At 33.1% G+C, this 19,619-nt stretch overlaps 2 protein-coding genes across 4 annotated transcripts; both read left to right on the top strand.

Annotated features, from left to right (window-relative positions):
* Positions 1-4,424: 4,424 nt before the first annotated feature.
* LOC125078007 (serine protease inhibitor dipetalogastin-like) lies at positions 4,425-18,527 on the top strand (the record flags this gene model as incomplete). The annotated part of the gene is made up of 2 exons (XM_047690147.1): positions 4,425-4,491; positions 17,265-18,527. Coding segments are annotated over 2 exons (1,215 nt in total), but the record flags the coding sequence as incomplete, so codon positions are not given.
* On the top strand, positions 9,664-13,360 carry LOC125077929 (serine protease inhibitor Kazal-type 5-like). 3 transcript variants are annotated; one of them, XM_047690048.1, is made up of 3 exons: positions 9,664-9,752; positions 9,862-10,109; positions 10,260-13,360. In XM_047690048.1, exons 1-3 carry the CDS (start codon positions 9,740-9,742, stop codon positions 12,612-12,614), a joined length of 2,616 nt encoding a protein of 871 aa, XP_047546004.1. In that variant the 5' UTR covers positions 9,664-9,739; the 3' UTR covers positions 12,615-13,360. The 3 variants fall into 3 exon arrangements, with proteins under 3 accessions (XP_047546004.1, XP_047546005.1, XP_047546003.1); XM_047690049.1 differs by having other exon boundaries at positions 9,862-11,301; positions 11,602-13,360; XM_047690047.1 differs by having other exon boundaries at positions 9,862-13,360.
* Positions 18,528-19,619: the final 1,092 nt, after the last annotated feature.

Here is a 19,619-nt window from a genome sequence, read left to right as displayed (position 1 = left end):
TGTTTTGTGGTTCAGGGATGAAAACTAATTTTCAGCTAACGAGTGCATATTGAAAGTAGAACGGTTGTAGCGCACATAGATAAAACGGTATGTATGTATATCTGTTTGTCTGTTTGTGATTAATATAATTATATTATTATCAGGCTTTAATTGTTTGATTGAATACTGCTTAGTGGTGATAAAACACCACCTGTCCCCAAGTCAATTTATATATTGAATTATCAACCAATTGTATTTCCTATGACAAAGTATAGTGTGATTCAGAAAAACTAATTTTGTGAACAACGCCATCTATTAATAAATTAAGGAACTATAACACAAATGTTTAAAAATTAAAAAAAAAAATGGACATGCTAACACTTCTAATTCCAAATTACAGACTGTCACTGAAAATTTCTTGACACAGAAACTTAGTAGCATTTAATCCGCCTGATCCGTGGTTTCAGCCAATGACAACGCTATCTGCCTTATAAGCTAGCTACTAAACTAATGAGATAGTATACTAAAGAGTATTATAACTGCACATATGTAATATTCATCGGTAATATCAATTTAAAACTCCGGAGGGAAATTAAATACAACTTCCCACTCATTGTGATAAATCGACTTTACAGCACGAGAGGATTTATTTTATACTTCATTTAGCAATTAATTACTCGCATCAGATCAAAACGACTAATATTTCAAATGCATGCAAATAACTCTGTCGCGATGACAGCATTGACTAACCCTTTGGACCGATCGTAATGCAAATTTGACGAAGGTCGCCTGCGTTTACCGAGATACACAAAATTTTAAATTGACTTTAGATGTATATGTAAGTATACATACTTATACAATAACTGCCCATCTAAAGTTAGAAGATATTGTAAGGTATGTTATCGTTTCTGTGTAGAAGTAAAAGCGGCTTTTAAATGTGTTGGACATTTATTCTGCACAAAAAGAAAAGAGTTTTTGAGAACACAGTTTGTTGTGGAGTATATTCTACCACGTTGGTACAATATTATGGACACACAGGTGGCCTATTATCATCCAATACGTGCGTGCAGGTTTTCCCTCGATTATATTCTCTACAACCAAAACCAAAATACAAATATACTTTATTTAAACCCGTCTGTTGTCTATAAAGAGCCGAGATAGCCCAGTGGTTAGGACGCGTGCATAGCGGGACCGATAATAGCGGGTTCAAACCCAGGCAAGCACCACAGAATTTTCATGTGCTTAATTTGTGTTTATAATTTATTTCGTGCTCGACGGTGAAGGAAAACATCGTGAGAAAACCTGCATGTGTCTAATCTCAACGAAATTCTGCCACATGTGTATCCAGCACCCCGCATTGGTGCAGCGTGGTGGAATATGTTCCAAACCTTCTCCTCAAAGGGCTCTCCCCTTAGAGGCCTTAGCCCAGCAGTGGGAAATTTATAAGCAACAGCTTACAGACGGGTTTTTTTTAACATTAACAAATGTTAAAAAAAAACCCGTCTGTATACATATTTACCGCTAAACAGCAATACTTTACTAATTGTTGTGTCACGGTTTGAAGTGTGATTGAGCCAGAGCAAGTACAGGGACAAAAGATATAAAATTTTAGTTTGTTGGCATATTGGTGTGTTTAAGAAATGCTTAATAATCTTGACGGTGCTGATATAAGCTATGATGCTAATTACTACCAGGGGACGTATTTGCCCGGCATATTACATCAAATAAAAATAAATTCATAATTTGAATCGTCATATCATCAGTCAGTCTGTACTACAGTATTGAATTAAATGTAAATCTGCCACCAAGCACGAGATGAATTATTGACACAAATTAAGCACCCTATGTGCTTAAGCACTCAAATTCAGAGCTAACCTCAATATGAACCACGCGTTATAACATAAACCACTCGTTCTAGCCACTGGGGTAGCTCCACGTTTCATATGTCTTCTGTATAAACAAAACAAAATACTTCAAGCGTAGCTATCAATTGTCCGTACCCAATAACAATTCAGAGCAGCCATTGTTCGGTCTAGATTATTTATATGCTCAATTAACGCGCGCACGCTTTGGTGGAATTAAGCCATTGTTATTGAGTCTAGGCAAATTGCAATGTAAACTAATCATGCTTTGATCTCTATCACTTGATACCTAATAAAACTAATCGTTGCACGCGATTGCACTCGCTGAATTGTTTTTATCTTTCATTTATTTAATCAAAATATAAATTATATTATGTTATATACATTTAAGCTATAGAATATATACACATTTTTGTACCTATAAAATGAAAACCTAAAAATTATTAAACCTAATCGATGTATTTAAAGCCAGTTAACATATTTAAGCAGCCTAGCTGTACAACCTCCTTCTTGTTTAATTAAAAAAAACACACACACACAAAGAAAGCAAAATATTACTGAAACAGAGCCATGGAAAGTTGGAACAAAGTACAAGTGTTATTTGTTTGTTAATTTTTGTAAATAATTGTTTTAAATCACCTTAGACTAAATAAATATCCGTTTCCTTGTTAAACTTGATGCTAGATAAATTTATATTTTGATCTCGACATTCAATTTTGATTTTCAAACTAACAATTATTCAAAAAAATTTAGCAATGAAAATACGTACACAATATTGCATTAAATTTCAAATGCCCATGTGGATATTTGATGCAGAACAATTCACGTGGGAAATTTAAGCACTGTTGTTTTTTAATAATTGATTCCGTACAATGGAAAGACTCCCTTATTCAAATTCATCGTAATATAAATTATACCTAAAACTGGTTCTGCTCAAATTGTAAATAACGCAAGATTCTTTCCAGATTTAAAAGCGTCATATATTAACCCAAGTCATCCTCTTGTCGACTTTTATTACGATCCAAAAGACAAGAGGGTGTTGTAAAATGTTTATCTTCATATACAAAGTACACGTAGTAACATAAAACACGCACAGAGCCGAAACAATATCGCCCGATCCATTCCGTTGAACTTACCCCATTTACCGGCCGTACAGTGAGCATTAGTTCTCTATTCAGAGCTGATCGCATAGAATATTCTAGTGTAGATTCTAGTCTACATGATTCTCGGGACTGATCTGTAAATACGAATGCATTATTGGACTAATTCAGTCTTCAAACTCAATCAAATTTTCATGTTATTTTACATTCCACAGAATAACGTTATCGCTATATAATCTCAATAATATAATTTACACTTAATTATAGTTACATTTAGATATTAACGCATGAAGTTTTAGAAGGTACATTATTTCGGCCTGGCACCGACTTCACGACGGTTTTATAGTATTACCTATCACTATTTAAAATTAAATTAATATTTGTTAATACGTTTTTTTAAATAATTTATAATATATCCGTAAGAACTATTTCGAATGCTTTACGTTTAATTCAATAATGTATGACGATTCAAAAGTGTTTTTATGAGCCTACTTGTAAGAAATGCGAATTGTAAGAATTTGTTTTGCTGAAAACAAACAATTTAAAATGAATACCTAATAAATATAACATTACTAAATGTTCCGATCAATTTCGTATCGCTTACAATATATTTGATAATACAGTGAGCCACAGAGCTTTTGAAATAAATATATAAAAAAAAAACGTTTTACATATAAATTCAATCAATTAATAATAATTTTAATTTCGTTTTCTGCTACAAACACCATATGTTTTAAGTCCATATTTATCATAATTGGATCGCAATACTCACTTGTATTATTTTTGTTTGTTATAGTTTATGTCAAAATTCAGTGTTTTTTAAATACGCTTTGCATACTTAGTTAAGATGTAATTGATATATAGTTTAGAACACTATTGTTAGATACGTTTAAAGCAAATGTAATTAGTATAAAAAGTTGGCGTTTAGATACATCAAGATGTCCATTAACTGGTGTTTCCGTTTGCATCGCTGAAATTATTTCGATAAGCAATAGTACAGCACAGAGCAAAGCGATAACATCTTTTTGTCAAACGCAGTTTATTCCAAATCATTTACTATAAAAAACTGAATCCAAAAAAATAATTTATTTTAATAGTCTAATAGCATAGCCATGATTTAATTTAAAAAAAAATGTATAAATCGTAGAGGTGTCACTGAAATGATATACTTCTTGTCTGAAATTCTCTATTTATTTGAAACCAAGCTCTAGCAGATTAGTTAGTTGTTGATTGATTGATTATTCTTTGTTATTTAAATGGCTCGTTTATCAGCCCCGATACCTGGGGCTTTGAAAATACCTTAGGGTGTCACCGCGGGTTCCCGTTAAGTAGAGGCCTCGCGTGTACCTTTTTCAGATAGCACTAAAGAGTACGACTGCTACGATGGCCTGCCGTAGGTCATAAAAAATTCAAAAATTTTGGAAGGTGAGATGAGCTGAGCGTCGAGCCATGAACGTAGCAAAACACGGGCCAGTAATGTGTTATAACGACATCTGGCAACCTCTCCTATCTGTGTCCAAGACAGCCACCGCAGTACAGAACTACGAACAGTAAGTACAGAATACTCTATGGCAGTGAAATCAATATTGAGCAATAGATAAATGAAATTAGCTAAGGGTACAATTGCTTTTATCGTGTAGTGAACCCTTTTTTTGTTAGCAATTAATGAACATTTTCCCCTCGAGCGTACGTTCTAATTAGGTGGCTCCCACAAAGCCCTTACACGCTGTTCTTACCAAAAATACAATTAATTTACTGCAGGCACTTGCCAAGACGCCGTATTCGTTCTCTAAAGAAAACGGTTTTACATAAATCAGGAAACATACAAAGAAGTCTAGGAATAATTTAATTTCCAGCACAAAATTTACTTCATTAAAGAGAAATAAGAATGTTTACTAAATTCAATTAAAAATTTGACTATTTTATTAATTGATAAAGTAAAATAAAAATGTGGTGATTTCCCACTGCAAGGTTTCTTAGCTAACCCTCTTGTTAGATAACATTCTTTGATACTATTATAGTACTTTACTTCATTCCAACATCATTTCCTCGCAAAACAGATTTATTTTGGTAAAATCTACTTTCCAAGACGGTAACTTTCCAATTTGACAACATAACTAAAGCTTATTTTATGATTACTAATTTTATATTTGATCAATATTAATAAAATCGCAAGATCTTAAAACCTAAAATTAAAAGATTTATTGGGATTTTTTTGGTAAAAGCAAAATGTACTCGAGCGCAAGTTTTTATTTATTTTATACAATTAAGTATAGATCATATTATCATCCACAGCGTCATGAAATATAATCACTAATGTTATATGACATAAATTAAATGAAACCATCACAGTGGAATTCAACCCCTGCGTGCAAAAGTAGATATAGACGCTGGCTTTAAGTCAATCAATCAAAGTCTTAATGGATTGCAAATACGGCATTCGAAGGGCTCTCTCAGATCCTGGGCCTCAAATCAATGAGCTGTGCTCCATGCAATGCGTGAGCACTACCAATCAGATAAAATTTACAAGAATATTCTTCTTTTTATATAAACCTTACTATTTCAAGAATTCATAAACAAAATATACCCTTTTGGAAATTGGCTTTTACAGGCACTTTTTAATGACATTATACAGAATTTTATTGAATGTTCGGTAGATTTTCTGAAACCATCGGTTCGGAATATAGTTTCCTCTAAGAAGAAAACGGCAAGAAAATCAGTAGTTTATCAACATTTGAAATACAACGTTATGTCAATCAAATCCATATATATAATTCCTAGCTGAAATTCATCAATTATTGTATCCGCACAGAAGACAATCGTTAAACGTTAGAAATTTGTATTAGAATATCAATATTGCATACATATAGATTTTTATAATTATAACATTTTAGGGATACGCTCATCAAAATCGTCAACGGAAATCAGTTTACAACATATTACGAATAAGATATGAATCGAGTTCTTATAAGGCAGCGCTACTGGTAGATAATTTAATAAATAGTCACCATTCGTCGATATTCACACAGTATTCTTACTGTGTGAATATAACATATACAATTATTATTTCGTATAATTTTCGTATATTTCGTAAGTAGTTTTTCCACGACCAAACAGCAAATTTATATTTCACTTGGTGAATCAGTAGTTGGTAAGTCTAGTACGAGTTTCCATTACACACTGCCTGCACAATAATATCATCATCTATCAGTGATGATATTATTAATCAAAACGACATAATTTATTAAACAGTCAGAAAAATAACACTCGAGTAATAATAGTTACGTATTTATTTCCCATAAAGTACTAAGCCTATAACTAAGAGTGTCTTTTTATGGATAGGATGATTTGTTTGAACCCTTAGCGCGGCCATCTTTATTCAATCATGGGCACCTTTCAATTCGGCCTGATCGAACGTGACCGGAGTGAGAACGAATCGCGAACTCGGGGCTCGGTCCACACATTATTGACTACGTGTTATCCATGAAAAGTTTACTTTGGGATACAAACTATGCTGTCAGGGGTGTATATTTAGATACATTGTTGTATTATTTTATACAGCTGCAGTTCACATGCATGTGGCATTGGGTTAATTCATAACTAATATTTTCAACCAAAAGAGCGAGAGGATCTCTGGTAACCAATGCGCCACCAACCACGAGGAAGAAACTGAGATTTTCATCTCTTGTGCCACTAGTTATACTGGCTGACACCTTTAAACCGGAACACAACTATACTAAGTATTATCGCTTGACGGTATAATATGATAGTAGGTACCTACAAAGACGGGATTTCATAACCGCTACCACCATGTATTTTCCTTTCTAGATAAAAACTTAGGAGCCCATGTATTGCCAAGAGGTCACTGGTCAATTGGACAATTTATTACTATTACTATTTCTGAATAAATACTTATTAAAAAGTACATTTTATCTTACATAATAGCGATTAAAAGTATAAATTTTAAAAGGAACTTTATGTAACTAACACCTTTTTCAACATGGAATTAACATATCCAATAATTTATATTATAATCTTTATTTACCATCGGTAAATAAATTGTTTAGTTATAACAATAGGAAATATTAATACAATGCAGAAATTAATTCTTTATTTGTATAAAGAAACCAAATATAATATATGATAATAATAAAATAACAGGCGCATTGGCGATGTAAGGAATAATTAATATTTCTTACAGCGCTAATGTCCATGAGCGGTGGTTACCATCAGGTGGTCCCACTTACCGTTAAGTTACCTATAACATAAAAAAATCAAATTAATATCAAAAAGAAGTTTTATAATTACACCTTCTAATAAAAAGCTATAGATTATACGTTAACTCTGTGACCGTGAATTATTTTATTACTCTCTGAAGCAACGTAACAGTTCACAAATACACGTGTCCTATACCTTATTATTTATGTTACCATGTTAAATTAAATTTTATTAACAATATATAAAGACAAGTAAAGACTATTAATTTTTGATTGATTGTTTTGGTTAGCTAGCAAGTGATTATAATATCATGTCCTTTACCCAAAGACATTCTGGAAGAGCTTGCTATTTTTTCGACATAAAATAGGTATACGTACTTGCAAATTGGACACCACATTCCTTGGCATGATAATAGACATTACAGCTGTAAGAAATATAACTAGAAGTTACCCTTGCATTACCAATGCGCCACTAAACTTTGGAAGGAACATATTCTGTCCCTTGTGCCTGTAGTTGCACTGGCTTACTCACCTGGGAAGTGGAACACAGAAATACGAAATATTGCATTTTGTGCAGTAGAATATAATGAGTGTGTAGTTCCTTAACACCAAGTATATTTGCAATAAGATCATCTTTATCATATTCTTCGTATCAGCCTTGGTTTTTCGTCTTTATGTATTGTATTATTGTAACGTTATTGTTTTAATAGAGATACTTCTACTGTTTATGCGCGTGATATTATACTTTACTTCGTTAGGTTTGGTTAATAAAAATTGGCTGTATATGCTCTTTATTTCGATACATTAGACTATGTTTATTAACAGGAAATTAAGAGGAATACCTTCAACTTTCACGCGGTGTATTTCCTACTCCTAACGCCCTGTGATAAACTTCAAGTATCAAAACGAATTAATATATATACGGAAACAATTCATGATGCCAGTGCCTTAATAAAACACTGTTAAAAGAAACTGCGTCATTTTTTTTTAATTTAAATTTATATATTTATTAAATAAGTAAAAGACAATAAAATAAAATTAAATAATTTAATACTATGTACTTATCCCACATGTCAAGCGACAATAGCGCGACGGATTAGCAGCCGCCGTTCCTGACCTCCTTGGCCTATTTTAGTACCTACTTCTAACTGAAACTACGCCTAATTAGTACGGAAAATATAATTATTAGAACACCTTATTAACGGTCACAGTGAACTGAGATGATTGTACGTTCGAACCTAGGCAAGCACATAATTTTAATGTACTTATTTTGCCTTTATAATTAGTTTTATTTTTGAAGTGTTGATAAGTTAATTGTAACGTTCCGAACACAAAGGTTAGACTTTATGAAATACTAAAAACTTTACCATGTTCTACTAAATAGTAGTAGAAGTCGCTGGTGACAATGGAAATGTGTACGTGCGTTACATGTGAAAACAAGAAATAATAAACGATAATTAAAAATAATGTCCACCTGAACAAATTTTTAATGATGTACAATAACACACGACATTCGATTATTAATAAAAAAAAAACTCGTGACAAACAAATCGAACAATCGTTCATTAAAATAATTATAAAGAAAACAAACAACTTGAAAATAGTCACGTACTTTAAATTTATAGTACTTAATATTGTATGTACCTTTGTTTATTATTATTGTAATAGTGCAATAGGTTCCGCATTAATAGCCTGTTTGGTCAAGTCACTACACTAAGCGTCGTTTATCATCTCGTTGATTTATGAGTGTGTGTGTGTGTCCACTATAATATGCCCTCCACCATTGGCAAGTTACTTTTAAGACTGATCATTATGGATGAAATTGGTCAGGAAAACAAAGTCTTTAAAGTATTGTCGAATTCCAATAGTGCAGCGTAATGTCTGAGTTCAAGTCGTAGCAATTTTTACTAAATACACAAATTGGTACACAATAAAACTCCTTTGGTTCCAGTTGGACCTGGTGTGTGATCCAGTAGCAAACTGACATGTTCAGTACATGACAGTTTCAGTTTCCAGTAGCAAACTGAAACTGTCAGGTTCACTTTAAATATTATTAAATATAATTTTCACAACTTTCAACTGTACATTTAAAATATATCACCTTTAAATGGAAAAAGGCATTAAGTATTTTCAACGATACATTCGATGAAATAACAGAATTACCTTTCAATTCTTAACGGCGATATCCTAAAAAAAACCTAGTATAATAATCGTAATAATAATATATTACAAATTCGCTTTTCGAACACAGTTTTTCCTTGAAGTTAATTATTATGGTTGATCCAATCCGTTTCTATGAAAAATATCCGTACTCAAATAAATTAATTGAAATATGAGAATTATTTTTAAGCGCGCATATTACAAATTCTTATAAGCAAAGTCACGGTTTCCAGTAAGTTCAATATGTAACATGTTTTTAATTTAATTACAAATTCTTTGTTGCTATTGCTACAAATTTTTCTTTTGTCTGCTCTTTATTTTAATTTTCACTTCTGTAAATATTAGTGTAGTATATATTAAGTGTGGTGTCGTAAACAACTTAGTTGATATTAAGACACGACCAGTCTTTTATCACTGTACAATGTTTCGCATAGGTAAGCAAACTGTCACTTAAATCAGAATTGTAGACAATTTATTGCGTAACAATATAGTCGAAATATATTTAAAAATGTGTTAACAAGTATTTAATTTCACTTTTTACAGCTTTGGCCTTCCTAGTTTGGTACATAAGCGATGCAACAGCGACATCTGTAGCGCCACCGGCATGTCCGTGTCAAAGAAACTACGAGCCCCTATGCGGTACCGACAACGCCACATATGCTAATAGATGTGTTTTCAATTGTACGAGAGATTTCTATGAGAAAATTGGAACGTCAATTTCGATTGCTTATGAAGGCCCGTGCAGAGTGCAATGTGATTGTCCAAGTGGTTGCGACGAAGTATGTGGTAGCGATCGCAAAACATATACTAACGAATGTAATTTAGATTTCGAAAATAAAAAACGAGAACAAAGTGGACTAAAACCAATTAATGTAATAAATAAAGGCAAATGTCCCAGTATTTGTACGTGCAATAAAATTTATAAACCAGTTTGTGCTAGTGATGGCAAAACCTATTCCAATGAATGTGAAGTAAGCTGTGAAAGCGAGCGTCGTCAAAAAAATAGTGACCCTGGTATTGAAGTTGTAAGTAATGGAAAATGTCCTGTAAGCTGCATCTGCCCACTTATATACGCACCTGTTTGTGGTGAAGATGGCCACACTTATGCAAGTAAATGTCAACTTAATTGTAAGAATGAAGAACGACAACGGGAAAGGCAACCAATCGTTAAATTGGCTGGAGAAGGCGAATGTCGCAAGAATGAAATTTGTCCAGCAATTTATGCTCCAGTTTGTGGTACAGATGATGTTACCTATTCGAACGAATGTTTCCTTAATAGTACTAGTACACGAAATGTGGAGAATAATCTCCCATCGATAAAAGTCAAAAGCGTAGGAGAATGTCCTATATCTTGTGCGTGTCCAGATGTATATCAATCAGTCTGTGGTAGTGATGGAAAAATTTATTCGAATGAATGTGAATTGGAATGCGAAAATAAACGGCGTCAGCAAAATGGACAAACACCTATCGAAGTTGGGAATTTTAGAAAATGTCTCGAAAGTTGTGTCTGCTCTAGAATCTCTAAACCCGTCTGTGGCAGCGATGGCAACACGTATTCAAATGAATGTGAATTGAATTGCGAAAGTAAAAGGCGTCAGCAAAATGAACAGTCAGCCATCGAAGTTATCAACGAAGGGGAATGTTCTGCAGGATGTCATTGTCTTGCGGTGTATGACCCCGTCTATGGTAGTGATGGAAAAACCTATTCTAATGAATGTGAATTAAAATGTGAAAATAAACGGCGTCAGCAAAATGGACAAACACCTATCGAAGTTAAGAACACTGAAAAACAATTTGAAAGTTGTGTCTGCTCTAGAAACTATAAGCCCGTCTGCGGTAGTGATGGCAACACATATTCAAATGAATGTGAATTAAATTGCAAAAATAAACTTCCACAAAATGGGCAAACGGCTATATCTATTATCAGTGAAGGAATATGCCCTGAAAGGTGTATGTGCTCTGATGTTTATGAACCAGTTTGTGGTAGTGATGGCCAAACATATTATAATTTATGCATCTTCCAATGTGAAAATGATATACGTCTGAAAAGCGGTCAGCCTCAATTAGATTTAACTAACCAAGGCGAGTGTCATGAAGTATGTATATGTCCCTATATTTATCAGCCAGTTTGTGGAAGTGATGGTAAAACTTATTCTAACAAATGTCAACTAGAATGTACGAACAAGGAACGTATAAAACAATATCAATCACCAATAGAAATTGTGGAGGAAGGTGAATGCCCTGATCTTTGTTTCTGCCGGGCTATATACCAACCAGTTTGTGGTAATGATGGGCAGACATACCCTAACCAATGCACAATAGATTGCAAAAATAAGGTATTACAAAAGAAAGGCCAATTGCTAATCAAAGTGATTAAACAAGGGGAATGTCCAGAAAATTCAATCTGTTCAACTGTCTATCAACCGGTTTGCGGAAGCGATGGTAAAACTTATGACAACCAATGCCAACTGGACGTTAGGAATAAAGAGCTCCTGGAACTTAATCAACCGACTATTGAAATAATTAATGAAGGCAAATGCATTGACTCTTGCATTTGTTCCGCATTATTTGATCCAATATGTGGAAGTGACGGACAAAGCTACTCTAATGAATGTCACTTAGTATGTCAAAGCAAATATCTGGAACAAGAAGGATTATCGCCTATTGAACCACTATACAAAGGAATATGCAAAAAGCCATGTGAATGCTACAACACGGTTATTCCCGTTTGCGGAACTAATAATAAGTCATACCGTAATGCTTGTTACTTAAACTGTGCTGACATTAATCAATTATCGAACGAAACATCTATCAAAATTCAGTACAACGGAGTTTGTCAAAATTGCAAGTGTCCCTTTGACTACAACCCAATCTGCGGTAGTGACGGTAATACATACAGTAATGTATGTCTACTCGAATGTGAAAGTACACGATTAGAATACCTCGGCAGACCACCTCTGTTTGTTGTACACGAAGGAGACTGCGGAGGATGTATTTGTTCTGATGAATATAATCCCATCTGTGCTAGCGATAGCAACACATACACAAATACATGCCAATTGGATTGTGAAAATAAGATACGTAAACGACACAATTATCCACTTTTAAGCATACATTATAAAGGCAAATGTCATGAATTCGATTACAACTGTGATAATTGCCCACTTTTGTTTAGCCCTGTGTGTGGAGATGATTATAAAACCTATTGGAACTCCTGCTTGATGTACTGCCAAAACCAGTGTAATCAGAGTAAAGGAATATCTGTTGTCAAAATTGATAAAAATGGTTATTGTTAAAAGATTAAATTATTCACATTCACATTACATGCTAATTATATTATAAACTATAATATTTTGTTATCTTATACTAACTTAACTATAATGGAATCAAAACTCTTTTGAAACTTATTTATTTGTTTATATTAAAAACGCATTTTATATGTTATTTTAACCTTTAACTTTCTTATTAAATACATACATTTCGAGCCATCAAATTATAAATTTAAAATAATATATATTCTAGAATGTTCTAAAATAGTACTTTCTTTGTTCTTATAAAACAACAATTACAGAAAAACTGATAAACGTTGAATATTAAACAAAAGATGTTATATTTTAACCATATACATTTTAAACTCGATTAATAATAATCCTTCATAAATTTAACACATTATGCGCATTATAGAGTTATTGCTATTAAAATTTTATCAGGCGATTGTTTTTTGTCAATTTCTTATATTATTTATTATATTAGTTCATTTGTTTATCATGTATCGTCGTCACTGCTTATATTAAAACACTATGTTGAAGGTTGTCAAAAGAAATTGTTGTGATGTTGTACCTTTAACAACTAACTACGTACCTAAAATCTGGTAACGGTTGCAGAAAAAACATATTTCTAAAGAAAAAGGTATATATTTTTTAATGGAAATTAAAAGCTGTTTAAGAGACTAAAAACCATTCATATTAAAGTAAATAAGTTTAAAAATGTGTTAAATATATGTGTGTCAAATATAAATACAAGAGAATTTTGGTGAAATAAAGTTTGTTTTTTTTTTTAATATATATATGTATATATTGTTTATTGATATGATCGGCCATTTATTGTAGTATACTTAATTGAAAAAAATATACCCTACTACAAAATCTCCACACTGTTTGTCAAATTAATATAGAAAAAAGTCCGTTAGGACTATTATTTGTTTCGAAATATATCTTACAAAAATGATTCAATAAGTTACTAGACTTCTGTAGAAATCTTGTAGAAATAGTTCTTCATTTGTTTAAATCGTACCACCACACAATACTGAATAATTTACCGATTTTCTGACTTTTTCCTATGCTTGTGCTACAAGATGCCTTTGCCAAATACATTATTCTATTTCACGATTCACGAGCAAAGGGAAGTACCCTACAGGTTTTGATTCCACGTGCAAATGTATCGGAAATACGACATAAATGGCCATACCTTTTAATGGCGTAGACTAAGAAGGTCGGATTTTTGACAGCTCCGAGAGACCGCTGACCTCAGTATTTGAATTTAATTTCATCTTACGTGTTCCCAAAAAAAAGGGTCTTGATGGACAGACTGATGGATGGAAGTGATCTTATAAAGGTTCCCTTTTTCCTTTAAAGGTACCTTAAGAAAATTGAAAAAAAAAAATGACTTAATTAGTGATTTTATTCGCACACGATATTGACGGGAAATGTTTTTAGACTATTATGTTAATCCTTACATTTCTATTAGATTAAATCATTAAAAAGTACAGAATTGATTTCCATTAAATTATCTTAACGACGGCGTACAAACTATTTTGATTCCGTTAACTAACTAACTTTAATAATAAAAATAGCTCCAATTTTTAAACCGTAAAGCACCCTCTGATGCTTCTCGTCATTCGTCTTACAATAGCTGCTATTTCCTTGATCACATATGACACGTCTTATCGTAGAGTACCATTTTTTTGAAGGAAAATGTAAAAAAACACTGACCTAGATAGAGCAGATATGTTATATTTACGTGGGCCTCGCGTTCGAAAACATCTAATATTTCTCGTTAAATAAAAATGCTCTAGTTAACCTACAAACACAATCAAATACCAGTTTGGTAAAAATATATCTTTCTGCAGTAACGTACATTACATATGCTTATTTTATCATCAGCCTGATAAATTCATACAAGAGACCAATAATAATTATTAACATTCGTTCAATTTTTACGTAGAATTTATTTACCCCCGAAATATGACCGAGGAACGATGTTCAATAATACCAAACGCAAACATTCCAACTGTAGTTTTTTTTTTCGCATTGACCTTAGATATTGGCCATAGTAGCCTTTACAGCGTCATCAGGCGGTTGGACGAGTCTTCAAAGTCAAAATAAAAAGTCAAACTCAAACTCAAATTCCTTTATTCAATATAGAAGTATTACACTTTCTTATTGATTGTCAAGTTAAACACTACCACCGGTTCGGAAAAAGAAAACACCCTGACCTGAGAAGAACCGGCGAAACTCAGCGGGACTTTTTTTTTACGTCAAATTTATTATATGCATAATTGTATATGAGTAGAAACAGCCAGGAGGCGATCGTTTCATTCCCAAGGTGTGCTATCAAACATAAACTCACTAATTGTATAGTAACCTTTCGCACACAAGCGTTCCTTAACAATTTTTTTAAATTTTTCAATTTTTAAACAAAAATCTTTATTCAATATAGAAATGTTACACTTGCTTTTTGATATTTACTCAGTGTTCCGGTTTGAAGGGTGAGTGAGCCAGTGCAACTACAGGCACAAGGGACGTAACATTTTAGTTCCCAAGGTTGGTGGCGCATTAGTGATCTAAGGAATGGTTAATATTTCTTACAACGCCATTGTCTATGGGCGGTGGTGACCACTTACCATCAGGTAAGTGGTCACCGACCGATATCATAAAAAAAAAACATACCCACTAAAAATATCTAGGCTGCGCGATTCAGAAACCTGAAATATTTATTAATCGCCATACATCGTTACAGATTGTAAGATAAGTAATTTAACAAATAAAGATTATTATTATTATTATTATTAAACCCTTATCATACAAATTAATTTATCATTAACATTCTATTTACAAGTTACGCATTCCTTTTCGACAGGAAAAACCCAATAAATAATGTATAATCACTTTTCGATAGAGACATTATCAGCCTGGAGTCGGATTTGCCGTCCCATCAGACTATGAGCATGAGGGAGTAGAATAATAGGGAAAGTGGATCTGTGTTTTCGCACACACTATAGTAATATGTCCAGCATAGATGTCTGGTCTCCCTTGATAATGTCTGCCGAACCTGGAATCGGTCAAGTTCATGACATCATATTCACATATACCATGTTGTTCTAGTAAGCTGTCAATCTTTGGTTACCATAACATACAGACCGACTATATTATTCTGATATATTATGACCAACTTCGAAACATAAAAGATCAGAAATACAAAAAAAAAACTGAAAAGATAATTAATTAACATATGTGTCAAGACTGGTTTTTTATATCGCTTAATTAAGCTATATAATATGTACTTATTTGTACCTTGCACTATTTCATTTATATTTTACATGTTTAAGTATAAATAAGGTGCTCAGTACATACAGGTACACCACTCGGCTGAAGTGCAGATTCTTCGTTATGAACCGAATACTATGTAAGTATAAATAACCTTACTAATAAACTAACTTTTATTGAAATGGGTCGTATTTAACTCTGGTTTTATTATTAAGCAAGCTAAGCCACGCGATTTTTAACTTTGCCGTTTCATAAATTCAAATAATTTGTAAAAAATACATTGGTAAAGAAGGCATATTATTCGATACAAGATTATATAGATGATAAAAATCGTGGAGTTAATACTTGTTGACTTCCAGGCAGGATATATTACATACATATATAATTGTATTTAACTAACATGACTGTATTTTTAAATGTTGAAAAAGAGTAACTTCTGAGTGTCTTACTGGTTCTTCTCGATAGAATCTACATTCCGAACCGGTGGTAGCTTTACTTAATATAGTTTGTTAAATGACGATTCAAAAGTGCTTGTAAAAGCCTACTAGAATTGAGTATATTTTGATTTGATTTGATTTTATGTATCCTACATAAAACGCAGAAGAAAGATATATTTATATAAACGTATATTTTTTATATTATTTATTAACATTTACTGTATGGTATTAGTAGAATACTTACTTAGGTGGCCTTTACAAAGCCCAACTACTGAGAAACAAATCCCTACCGCCAAGCTCCTCTGTTTTTTCTCTTTTAGATTTCAATTCAAATTGGTGCTTCAACGGGCTTATTAAGAACCCGGTATTCCCTTTTAAGAATTTTGTATTTTTAATTCTGGTAATCTTTTATTTTAAAGTGGGACGCTTAAAATGTCAATATCTATATAGTCAGTCAAAGAGATATATATGTAAGGCCGGCCGGACCTCGCCGAAAATATTATCCTGTAATGTAACAATCGAATAGGTATTCGATCTTGACTTTTTCCTGCAGTCGGCTCAGCTATGTCGGACAGAATGCACACTGTAATGCTCAGTTCTTCTCACTCACTTATGTAATGCTAGAATTTGAACTGTTACATAGGCAAATACTTCTGTTGAGGGACTGCATTATGCAAATAGTTGTTTTTTTTTCCCAACGGCAAGCATGTCCCAAGAATAAAATATTCATCTTAGATGAATTATGAAGAAGTCAATTAGACATTATTTACCATAGACACAGTCCACAGAAAATTTTAAATAATAAATTAATATATACGAAATAATGCTGCAAAGTACACATAATTTTACATACAACCTTTTCTAATAACTGCGACGATAAGTAGATAGCCACCAACTTAGCAAAATATATCATTTTATATGTAGGTATATAATGAATAACATAAAAAACATTGATTTATTTCAGGTGCGCTATCACTCCTAACAATATTGAAAGTCCCGCCAATCGAATGTGATACTTTAATAGTGACCAAAACAATATATCTCGCGACAACGATTTGTCCTTGTGAGTATACATTCAATCCAGTATGTGGCTCTGATGGCATTATTTACTACAATCAATGTCTTCTCAATTGTACTAGTAATGAGAACAAGAATAAAGGTTTAGCACCAATAGTCCCTCAGGATGAAAGCAAGTGTACTCCATGCATTTGTCAAAACGTGGACCTACCAATTTGCACTTTAGATGGTGTAACATACCCTAATGAGTGTGAATTAACTTGTGAAAACTTTAAGCGATTGAAACAAAACCAACCAATCATATATCTCGCTTATAGAACCTCTTGCGTCGGACCGCCTTGTGGATGCACAACCCTGGCATCACCTGTTTGCGGTACAAACAACGTTGTGTACAGAAATCAGTGCGTTCTCGACTGCACAGCAAAACATACCAAATTAAATGGCGATTTGCCCATTGGATTTCAAAATGTTGGAGCTTGTTTAAATGGATGCCAATGTCCTAAGAAGATGGAACCCGTCTGTGGGAGTGACAGTGTCGTATATGATAACCTCTGTTTCATAGAGTGCCAGAACAGACTAACCTCGTACTCAAAGACACCTGCTGTAACAGTTGCCAATAGAAATATATGTAAAGTCTGTAACTGTCCTGCTACTCTGAGCCCTGTTTGTGGCAGCGACGGAATTATGGAACCCAAAACATATCAAAACCCGTGTCATCTTGATTGTGATGCGAAACGCTTACGCAATCCCTATTTGAAAATGATTAGCAAAGGCCCGTGTCCTAATTGTTACTGCACAGATGTCTACTCACCAGTTTGCGGTACGAATCATAAAACCTATAGTAATCTTTGCGAACTTCGATGTGACAGCAAAATCAATCCAAAAAGTAATAATACGTTAAGTATTTTCCACGATGGCGAATGTAAAAATGATTATTGTGATTGTAGTCATTGCCCAGGCGGTTATCAGCCGATGTGTGGGAGCGACAACGTTACTTATTGGAACTTGTGTTCGTTAAATTGCAACAATGACTGCAATAAAAGAAAATCAAGTCCAGAAATATACCTCGCTCGAAGAGGTTCTTGTTCGCTATGATATATCTCTCTTAAAATACTATTGACATTGGAACGATAACTGAAAACCTAAGATTGATTTAAAACCTATGACACACCTGTCCTGTGAGGAATTAATTGCAATTTCTGAACTGTTACCACACGTGACTTCTTGATTGAAATACATTAAATGTCGAAAAATTCCGTTTCAATAAAGGCATTTTTTTATGTCAAAACTGTTTCATACTAATTTCAATTTGTATCATATAAATCATTTCATGACCTTATCCAAATCGTTTTAATATATTCTTCAAATATATTATGAAAAAGGTTACATATTACATCTTACATTATTTATATACCCAGATGGTGTCGCACCACAAAAAAACTAACACAATTGATCATCTTTATTACCTTTGTGTGCGTGATAGCTACGCTTGACGCTCACCAAACGTCATGCTATATATATTTGTCATTCATCATCGTCATACATATTTATTTTATTCGACACATTCTCAGCTTCGACACAATCTAGACCTACATAATTATATTGGAACGAAGTTCCTTATCGCGCGTTGTGAAAGGGGGCTAGACGGAAACAATTCTCACGAAAAGTTGTAACGACACTTTTTGCTATTGTAAGCTGTGCGGCGTGCGCATGTTTCTCTGTCTGTCTCTCTCTCTCTCTCTTATAGAAAGCAAGCCAGATATTTTCATTTCTATTTCGCATTGAACAGTTTGGTGTCGCGACGATTATTTTTGTTGAGTGTATACAGGTTTTTGTACATAATAAAAAATAATAACAATAATTTCTGATAATAATAAGAACTTCGTTCCATCCGGGTGTCCCTTGACACCTCTCAACTTTTAGTTAATACAAAGCAGTATAAAAGTAATTGTACATTCTTAAAAAAAAGGTTTGGGTTGGGTTTAGAATAATCCTCCACGATTTTGGGGAAACAAATTGTTGTATATGTTAGAGAATTGGTCCCTGATTACAACAATACCACTCGCGTCCTGCGAAACTGCACCATTTTCGAGAAAATTAAGAAAATCTATCATAACCTATACACGATATAAGAGCAGGATAAGTAACTATTTTGTATAAGTTCGACAAGGATGCAATATACATAAGGTGCTTGTCATATGTCAAAACGCTAAATGAATTTGTCAAATATCACGAATGTGTTTTGACGTTATTCATATTTAAATATGTCGTTCGTTGTTTCTTTTTGACTCGCGTATTTCGA

This window comes from Vanessa atalanta, chromosome 4 (assembly GCF_905147765.1).
Source record: "Vanessa atalanta chromosome 4, ilVanAtal1.2, whole genome shotgun sequence".
NCBI lineage: Eukaryota > Metazoa > Arthropoda > Insecta > Lepidoptera > Nymphalidae > Vanessa > Vanessa atalanta.
The sequence above is the reverse complement of the archived record's forward strand: the minus strand, read 5'-3'. Positions and strand labels throughout refer to the sequence as shown.